Consider the following 10,024-nt stretch of genomic DNA (forward strand, 5'->3'; position numbering starts at 1 on the left):
ATCAATTACAAATGCTTCATTCTTTCTTGCCTCAGTAATTAACATGAAATGGTTTCTAAATCTGCCTATCACTTTTTTAAAAATTCCTATATCAGATAATCATTTATCATTATAACTAATAAACCATCTGTTTGAACACAAGAAATACCTAAAAGCTGTTCTTTCACATTACACTAGACAGATTTTCTTATCTTCCACAGGTACATGAATAAATGATTTTGAGAACAGGTATATCAACCACAATATCCAGTCATGAAATAATAATGTACAAAGTATATGAACTTAACCAACATTGTGCTTTTTTTTATTTTTTTGTTTTCTTACATTGCTTTACAATAAGAAAAATGTCCTCACATCAAACTCAGTAGACATTTTCTTCGAATAATCAATATTTCACATACATCTCAATGGAAGATGGGTTTGAAATGCAACACATGTGATTTTTACTTTGATATGCCAACCTTGCCACACAGCAGAATACAAACAAAAAACATACATGTATACAAATGAAAATAAAAATAACTCCAACTACACACCTTGTCTCCTTCTTCAGGTAAAGGCTAAAAACAGATTCTAAAAGCGAATCAGCGCTGGAAGTCATATCTATTTTGCTTATTTCGTTTACCTTATTTTCCTCTTTTTTTCTATCTTACATTATATTATGCTCAATTTCATTTAGTGTTGTCTTCTCATCACCTCCTGACGTGGCACACAAAGCTAGATTCTATTATCACTTAGCAAAGTTGTTTGTTTCATATCAAAGTGATTACATTACAAATAATGTTCATTTTCCCCAAGAATTTGGCACACTTTAAATTATACAACCAGAATTAGGTACCAGTTTACAATACCTCAGTGACCAGCTGTTTTGTTACATCCTCACTTTTTTTTCCTCTTTTTTTAATAGATGCTCATTATTAGCATTTCTTAAATATAAGCTCATTATCAACGAGCAAAATGATAAAATCATCTCTTCAATATTAGGCTCCGCAAACTAATCTGCTTAAAAAATAAAGACAAAAACTACACAAATGAGTATCTGTGCAATCTCTTGGGAAATTTAGACTTTATACATGTTAACCCTCCAAAAGATTAAATAACAATATTGATAATAAAAATAACAGAAATAGAAAGTAATAATAATGATAAATAATCAATAATCAAAATCAATGATCAAAACAATTAGAATAACTAAAATCAATAATTAAAACAAAACTTATAATTGAAACAATCAAATTTGATCATCAAAATTAAGATGTCTAAAATTAATAACACTAATACTATTAATAACAAATATACAATTAATGTTAATAATAATCATAATCAATCATAATCATTATAATGATAATAATAATAGTAATAACAATAATAATAGTAATAATAATGATAATAATATTATAATTGCAACAATTATAGCTATGATAAAAATAATGATCATAAAAATAATAATAATATATAATGGTAATGATCATAATGATCATAATAATAATAATAATAATGATAACAGTAATATCAATAATGATGATAATAATGCTAATACTAATGATAATAATAAAAAAAAATAAAAACACTAACAAATCATAATAGTAATAAAAATAATAATAATAACTAATACTAATAATATAAGAGAGTAACCAGATTTGAACTAAACAAGCGCATTTGAATATGCTATAAATTTGCTCCTTTTTAGGATTCACCCTACACATGAACCAATATTCTACACAATTCCCAAGAAATCTAGTCTAACATAATATATAGAAACGAGACACAGAAGATAAATAACACCCAACTGAATCATTCTCACTAAAGTTTATATTGTAGTAGCCCTCTGTCATCAAATCTCCACTAATAACTACCACCATATACAACTTTGTGCCAGTGTGTTGCATTGGTCTGTAGTAGAGGCACTTGGAAACCCATTAGAGGGGGCTTAGTCAGCTTCTGTTTTTCTTTAAAGTTGGAAGTTTAATAAAAAAACAGAACCTTTGAATCTGCTTCTACAGTGTTATCCTGATGGTCACTGGGCACTTTGTCTTTGATCTAGAAAACTGCATTATAAGTGTGATGCTGAGGAGCACATTTCAACTGGCCCACAGAATTTTTGGACTCTGTGTTTAGATATAAGGTGTCTTCCATGTGGAATGACTTGTAAATTTAAGCTTGAGGTTTTGGACTCCTACAGATCAAAAACATTGATTTTGTACACCTCTCCTAATAGGTCTTCACACAGCTTTTACATACCTTAACCTCACATCTTTTAGATACAAGAATCTATTTCACTGTATAAAAATATGGAGCACGCTTTTATAAAAGGGTTGGTGCCTAAAAAAGTGGTAGTTTCCAATATGGCACATCATTTATATAAGTCATCTGCAACAATCCACAATTACCAATAGCGTGTAAATAACACTTACTTTTTTCATGTCTGACCACCTGTCATTTTAACTTCCTTATTTTTTAAAGCTGCTTTAACAAGACTAAGTGTTTTATTTGGGTTTCACCAAACCATAATGTAATTTTGTATCTATATCCCAAACTAAATATCATTCTCATCTCTGAAATACCTTGATACATATGCCCCAACATTCATATATGAAATAAAATAACTTTTACATGTCATTTACCTTACAAACTGGATAGTACCACTGGAATGACTGAAAGAACAGTCTTTGATTTAAGCCATAACTGACTGACTATAAGCAGTATTAATCATCTGTAACTTGGTCCTCCATCATCGCTAGGGAAGAAACATTGTTTTCATTACTCAAATCTTTGGGCTACCCTCTACCTAGGATCAGCCTCATTATGGCAATAGATAGCCTTCTTTATTACTGTCTTCTTTTGGCCTCTGAATCTCCTCACAAGGTACAGTTCTCAAGTGACGGCTTAAAAGTATCACAGGCTTTGGGATTAGCAGACAATGGGTCAAAACTGCTAATGCAAAAGACATTTCAAGAAGACAAAGAGACAGAAAAAGGGGGAGGAAAAACAAAAACAAAACAAAACAAATATGATATGTAAAAAGCCCTACCATTAGAGTAAGTAGAAGGTTATAAGAAATAAATAGTTTAAACTCTACATTACCCCCTCCCTCTTGTCCTTGGAAGATCAGTCTCCCAATTAGAATCACATACATATGTAGGAGCTATTCTGATGGATAAAAACAACAAGCAAATAATGAAGAGAAAAAAAATAACTACTGTTCCCTTTACTTATGGTGAATCACAATTTATTTTCCCTGCAAAAATCAGCACCGTGGCTCATTCAGATATCAGTCGGCCCATCGCATTCCAGTTGACTATACAAAGTGGATATACTTTACAAGTGATGTGAAAAAAAAAAAAAAAAAAAAATTGAAATTTATTTCCCTAGCCATTGAATCTCAGGCCCTTAATTTTACAACTTTAGGGCTTTGCCAAAAATGCTAAACTTAATACAACCTTGGAACACACTGGCCAGGAGCCTAAGATGCTGATATTCACAAAAAAAAAGAAAAGAGAGAATGAGAGAGAGAGACAGAGAGACAGAGAAAAAATTATTATGTTTTTTAATCTCCTCCAAGTTCTAAGATATCTTCTGTCTTTGGTATGGCCATTTTCCACCGCAACTTATTGTCAGACCATCGGACTGAAATTACAGAAGCTTTGGGTTTGAATCATTGAGCGAGCCAGACCATAGTATGGCTCTTGATGGAAAACGATGAAAAAAATATAATAAATAAAAAAATAAAAAAAGAGAGGAAAAAAGAAAGATAGAAAATAACAGACATCATCATTATCTGTTCATGCTAAATAATGAGAAGAGTAATTGTACTTAAAATAGCAAAAGTAATTGTAACTATTATCATTTTCACCACCATCATCATGATAGTAATGATGATGAGGATGACAATGATAATGAATAATGATCGCAATAGTAAGAATATCAATGAAAACAATAATAATAATATTGCAAAGACAATGATAACAATAAAAGAAATATTAATATTAATGATCATAATGACAATGACAATATTATTATAAAAATAATAAGTTATAATAATTGTGATGATAATAATAATAATAATAATAATAATAATAATTACATTCATAATCATGATAGCAATAACAATAATGATTATGCTCATACAACTAATAATCATAACCTTGATCATAATAAAAACTGTTACTGAACTTCATAATCATCGCTATGATAATCATGATCACCAAATAACAATTATCATTACTATATTATCAACTCCAGACAGAAGCTATGATAAATTAATCTTAATTAAAATGATTCTCAACAACATGATCAACCTATTGATAAAAAGGAGTCTGTACAGCTGATTTCTTCTTTAAACGACATTTATAGTCAATATCAGGCTTTTCCAGACAATTACTTGTGAAAATAAGGCATCTTTTAAAATCTTTCAAAGGAATAATAAAGAGATGAGCAGAGTAAATAAAGAGAGATAAAAGTATATATGAAAGGAAGGAAAATCTTTAGTTTTTTTTTTTCTATCTTTATCGAAGAGATGCAATGCAAAATATGACTTCCATTCTTCCACACCTTGCTTCCACAGTCGTACTTTTAAGATAGAATGCCCACTAACTTGATGCTAAGAGATGCCGATTCATCACTGAATAATAATCATGTACACCTGAAATATTTCGGCAGTGTTGGAAAGTGTGTTCAACCTACTTTTCTTTCTTTTTTTAATCAGATTTGTTCACTAGCAATTTGGCAAACAGGACTTAAGGGTTGCCTCTCCTACCTTCCTTAGCTTCACCCTTAAAAACAAATGGATACATGCTATCCATTGCTTGGAAATACACGTTTAACAAATCTGACGTAAAAGAAGCAATTGAAGTTTAGCGGCATTTAGAACATGGGTGTGCGCGGCCTCGTGGGGGGTGAGTAGCGCACATGATGGTAGTGTCGGTGACTGTGACTGCGGTAATGCAAGGAGTGGAAGTGTTGATGTCAGAGGAACAGCGGGGGTGTGGTGGTGGCATGATGGCGGGTCACAGTGGCAGTGGAGGAGTGAGGTCTGAGAGGGGGAGTGCGTGGAGACCGAGGTGGAGGGCCCCCATATGTGTGGTGGCCAGACAGAGGTGGAGGTGTAAAATGTGGCGGCAGCCGACGGCGTCTGCTGGACCTTCTTCTGCATGAACCTCCCAAGGTGAGGTGAGACCCAACCTAGGCAGGTAAAACAGAGCATAACAGCTTTTGGTATTAAAGAATCTGAAGAACTAATTTAGAGCCTTAAAAAATACACATCTCCAACCTATCCACTATGAATGAATATAAAAACTGATTACTTATTAAAGTTACTTAAGATCATTGAGGTTTACAATGTAAATTTATGCATTTCTGAATTATACAGGCACCAATTACTATTTTCTTCCATTAGCCCATACAGGATAGACCCTACCTGATGGTGTGATCCATCGCCCAGATCTAAAGACATCTGCGTTCCTTCCAGATCCTCAAGGCCCTCAAGGCTGCCTAGGTGACGATCATCCAGACTGCTACCTCCCAAGTGCAAGGCAGACAGCGAGGAAGAGGCCAGAGCTACGTCCGGCACCATATCACTCAGGTGTCCTTCATCACCCTAAAGGAGAGAGAAAAAAGGGGAAAAAAAACATTACTAATATATAAAAGAATAGTAATAAGAAATGGGACTGTAAACATTTACCATTCTTTTTTTACCATTCAATTTAAGAACATACTCAAAGATTTTGGATCATTTGTTATAAAAACACATGAAAGACCAAAAGCATGAATGAATTTCAAGTCCTATAACACTATGTCATTTTATGAACACATATCAGTGAAACTCAATTACGATTTTCAAATTCAATATGAAATCAGCAACAATGCAGAAAAGTTTCTAGTTCTTATAATTACAACTTATATATATATATATAAATATATATATATATATATATATATATATATAGATAGATAGATAGATAGATAGATAGATAGATAGATAGATAGATAGATAGATAGATAGATAGATAGATATAGATATATATATATAGATATATATAGATATATATAGATATATATAGATATATATAGATATATATATAGATATATATAGATATATATAGATATATATAGATATATATAGATATATATAGATATATATAGATATATATACATATGAATAATAAGACAAGGCCAAATCTTGAATGGACTCAAACTGAAAAAAATGGGATTCATTTTTTCCACACCAGAGAATGTATCAAACTGGCAAGACAAAACCTTATATTTTGAGTTAGATTATGTATCCTACTCAGTGAATATATATAAAAAAATCAGATTCAGCTTTCCCTCTGGAGAAGAACGTATCTGAAGTAGGATGGTATAACAGCGACAGTCTTTAGGTTGGCATAAAACAAAAATGACATTTGCTTAATGTTTACCATACGCTTCCAGAGATAACTTTTCAAACTCACTTGCATAAGACGGAAGTGATGTGAAGGAGGCTCGAGAAGTGGATCCAAGAGGAATTCTGGAGGATGTAATTTGGACCTGCCCTCGTCCCTGACTGAACAACGCTTCTCCACTTCTTCCTCTTCTTCTTCAGTGTATGAAGCTCCCTGTCACAAATGAATTTTAGAGATCACTCATGTTTTTAATGATGCTAAGAAATCAATGAAGCTAGACTAAAACAATCTTACAAAATGTTGCACAAATTTACAATTTTAGTTCTAAGTGTTTTCATGATACATTGATTTTCCTAAATTAAATGAAAACTGACCTCTAACACATCCGCAACAGAATCTGGCAAGTTAAATTCCCTCACAACACGTAAGCGCACTTGTCGTCTGAGCATTCGTCGGTCACTAAAAAGGAGCGAGGCAGCTCGCTGATAGCCCGGGGTAGACACCAGCTCTCTCTCACGCCTTACCATTGATAGCACTGTAAATATGTAGATTCAATAAGCATACTTCCATAAATTAACTCTAAACACTAGTTTGAAGAGAAAAAAAAGTGGAAGTAAATATCATTCTTATTTCAACTTGTACTTATTTTAGCCTGTAGAAACTCAAAAGCCTAAAATCAATTTTAAGAATACCTCGGATACCTTACCAAAGTTTCTATCAAAGACACACATACTTTAGGAAAAGGAAAATATGACATAACAAAGCATTTTCACCTGGTATGGCAGCTGCAACAACATCCACAGTGGTAGGTGGAGCATAGGTTGGTTGGTGAGGAGCATTGTCTTCAACCATGTAAAGCGCATCAGGGATGTGGGAGACGTAACACTGTAGTCGGACCACGTCCACACCACCAGCAGTCTGCTCATCTACCACAGACTAGAGGTGTGAAAAAATAAAAAGGTTAAAATCTCTATCAATAATGAACTTCTTACAAAAATATTTAGTTACTATATCTGTAACTCTGAAAAAGTTTGTAGTGAGGGAAGGTGCAATCTATCCCTCCTATTTTAGAAAACATGAGGTTTGCAGTTGTAAGAAAAGGTAGGGATATTCTAGAATGCATTCCTATTTCTAATATATGAAACAAATGGGAAATGGGAGACAGGATCTTTTGATTTCTGCAGCAATACTACAGATTAGCTAACATCTGGGTCCAGTCAATAACTAAAACTATAAAGCCTAAACATATAAAATAACAATAAACCAACAAACCTTTATTTCCTCAGCATATGGAGTAAAAAGCCTGGGTTTAACAAACAATCCATTGTTTTTACTTCGTATCCAAGCATTCACCCTGTAGTTTGTTGTATCATCTCCTATCATATGACTCGGTGGTGTGGACACCAAACCTCGTTTAATAGCCTGATGGAAAGAAATGAAAATTAATACACAGTCAAAAACTGAATTCTTGTACACTGTAGAATAATCCTTCTACAGTATTCTTATAAATATGTCTCATATGATATCTTATCAACCTCCATTCTTGATACATTTTTCAAAACTCTGACAAAAAAAAATTCAAATCTGTGTAACTAGTTAACATCAACATTTTATACCATACTTATCTTTCTTTATCTCCAGCAATTAAAAAAAACACACTTTCTCAAATCCAGAATGAAAAACCACATCATTCAGCTATGCCATCACGAGCATCAAAAAGATAAACACACTCCTCTCTGCATGAACTTGCCTGTGTGAGAATGTCATGGTTCGGGGGCAAGACGTGGTCCATCCGAACATGAGGCAGGAGCTCTGACAGTATCTCTCGCAACTCCACATCGTTCATGTCCCTTTTTCTCAATCCTTTACGAGTTACTGAGTGAGCCGTTTGGGACACTAGATTGGGTTCTAAGAGAAGAAAATATGCAAGACAATTTAGTTTTTTCTTTCTTTATTTATTTATTTTATTTATTTTTTATTTTTTTATTTTTTTGAGGGGAGGGGAATGTATGAGATATGCATAAAGCGGGAGAGAAGCGAAAAAGGCTAAAGGAGGAAAAAGAAATAGAAAGACCATAAAGAGTCTTATTCATTAAAACTAGAAAAAGAAAGTGAAACATGCCCATTTTGTTTTCTATTCCAAATAGTGTTTTTACCTCTGCAAACCAAAAACACAACTCTCTTTCTTATTCAGTACTAAAAATCAATAATTACATAAAATCAAACCAAGACTTAGTGTCCTAATTTTTAGATCTACCATCTTATACATAAGAATATAGGTATACTAACCTCTATCTTCCATCCGCCGAAGCAACTGGTGTTCTCCCCATCGCAGTGTCGCTTGCAGGACATCTAATTCTGCTGCTTGCAAGAAATCTGATATCAAGGCTTCTAATAACGTTGATTTATCCAGTTCCAGTAATACACCTGACTGAGCAACCTGAGGGACAAACCATAAAATCATCAGACCAAACACGTCATTTCTATTCAAAATTGTATTAAAAAATTTCAAATCTTGTAAAATTTCAGATGAGCAAAGGGATCATCAAAAATGTCTTTTATCCATTTTTGAAAAATCTAAATATCTAATATCAAAACTGTATCAAATGTTACGCATTTTGCTTATTACCTGAGAGAATTCCTCCCGCAGAAAGTGCAGTGCCTGTCGATGTACCCAGGCAGAACCATGGGCTTCTCCAGACCAGCGCAAAACTGATACCAGGTTATCAAGGCTGACTGATTCCACTATCAGATCTTCACAACCCTGATGAGAGAGATTGCACATAATCATATTTACCAAAACTGCTAATGTTGAAAGAGGACTGGTCACACTAAAAGCAACACAAAGATGAGTCTGTAAGCAGAACACTAAATATATTTGCTTAAAAAAAGACAAACTTAAAATGCTATAAATTGCTTCATGAAAAATGCTAATAAAGGATATAAAAATACTACAAAAGCTCAACTTTTCATTCATATAACTAGACCTACACTGACATTAACCCAAGGTATTGCATATGACAATGGAGGTTAGAATAAAATTCAAAGAATTCATATTATGTTCCTTTAACATTCCTCGCATGCATGGAATCTAAGGGCAATATACCCAGTCTGATAACTCACAAATCCATAGACTTGTCTGTATATTTTGCAATCTGTTATCTCCATTCCTATTATCTTTTACTTTTTTATGTCTAGTATTCATAATTAACAGAAAAAAATAATTATCCATTTATTTCTAATCTCTGTTTGCAATATCTTTAACCATTCAGTTTTTGAACTTCAGTGATATGAATGGAGTTTACTACTACTGTCCAATATAAAAAAAAGATATGAAAATTCCATGGATTATGGATGGTTTCACCTTCCTTAGAGAACTATGGCTTCAACTATAACAAGGAAACATTATGCTAAAAAACATTACTATACCTGGGTTAGTATATCCAATTCCAGAAAGCGTCCAATTTGGTAAATTTCCATGGCCTCTTCCACAACTGTCATGTGAGTGCGGCCTGTCTGCACAATGCTTTGTGCTTCACTCAAGCTGTTGGTGCTTGTGGAATCACGTATGATACAGGAGAGGTCTAAAGTGTCCAGGTATACAGCATGAAGAAGCACCCTGGCGTATCTCTTGGGTATGACAC

The 10,024-nt window shown here is 33.2% G+C and overlaps 1 protein-coding gene across 6 annotated transcripts in view; it reads right to left on the minus strand.

Annotated features, from left to right (window-relative positions):
- Positions 1-391: 391 nt before the first annotated feature.
- LOC113800239 (BTB/POZ domain-containing protein 7) overlaps positions 392-10,024 on the minus strand; it is a 34,160-nt gene continuing 24,527 nt past the window's right edge. For all 6 annotated transcript variants that reach the window (XM_070133718.1, XM_070133714.1, XM_070133719.1 and 3 more), the window contains 10 exons: positions 9,810-10,024; positions 9,010-9,144; positions 8,670-8,820; positions 8,131-8,288; positions 7,653-7,802; positions 7,154-7,316; positions 6,755-6,915; positions 6,450-6,593; positions 5,417-5,596; positions 392-5,181 (listed from right to left, as the gene is read on the minus strand). The exon at positions 9,810-10,024 is cut by the window's right edge and continues 487 nt beyond it. In XM_070133718.1, the coding sequence (XP_069989819.1) occupies positions 4,966-5,181; positions 5,417-5,596; positions 6,450-6,593; positions 6,755-6,915; positions 7,154-7,316; positions 7,653-7,802; positions 8,131-8,288; positions 8,670-8,820; positions 9,010-9,144; positions 9,810-10,024 (1,673 nt within the window). In that variant the 3' untranslated portion in view covers positions 392-4,965. The remainder of the gene's footprint in view (positions 5,182-5,416; positions 5,597-6,449; positions 6,594-6,754; positions 6,916-7,153; positions 7,317-7,652; positions 7,803-8,130; positions 8,289-8,669; positions 8,821-9,009; positions 9,145-9,809) is intronic.

Source organism: Penaeus vannamei, chromosome 19, assembly GCF_042767895.1.
Source record: "Penaeus vannamei isolate JL-2024 chromosome 19, ASM4276789v1, whole genome shotgun sequence".
In the NCBI taxonomy this organism is placed as follows: domain Eukaryota; kingdom Metazoa; phylum Arthropoda; class Malacostraca; order Decapoda; family Penaeidae; genus Penaeus; species Penaeus vannamei.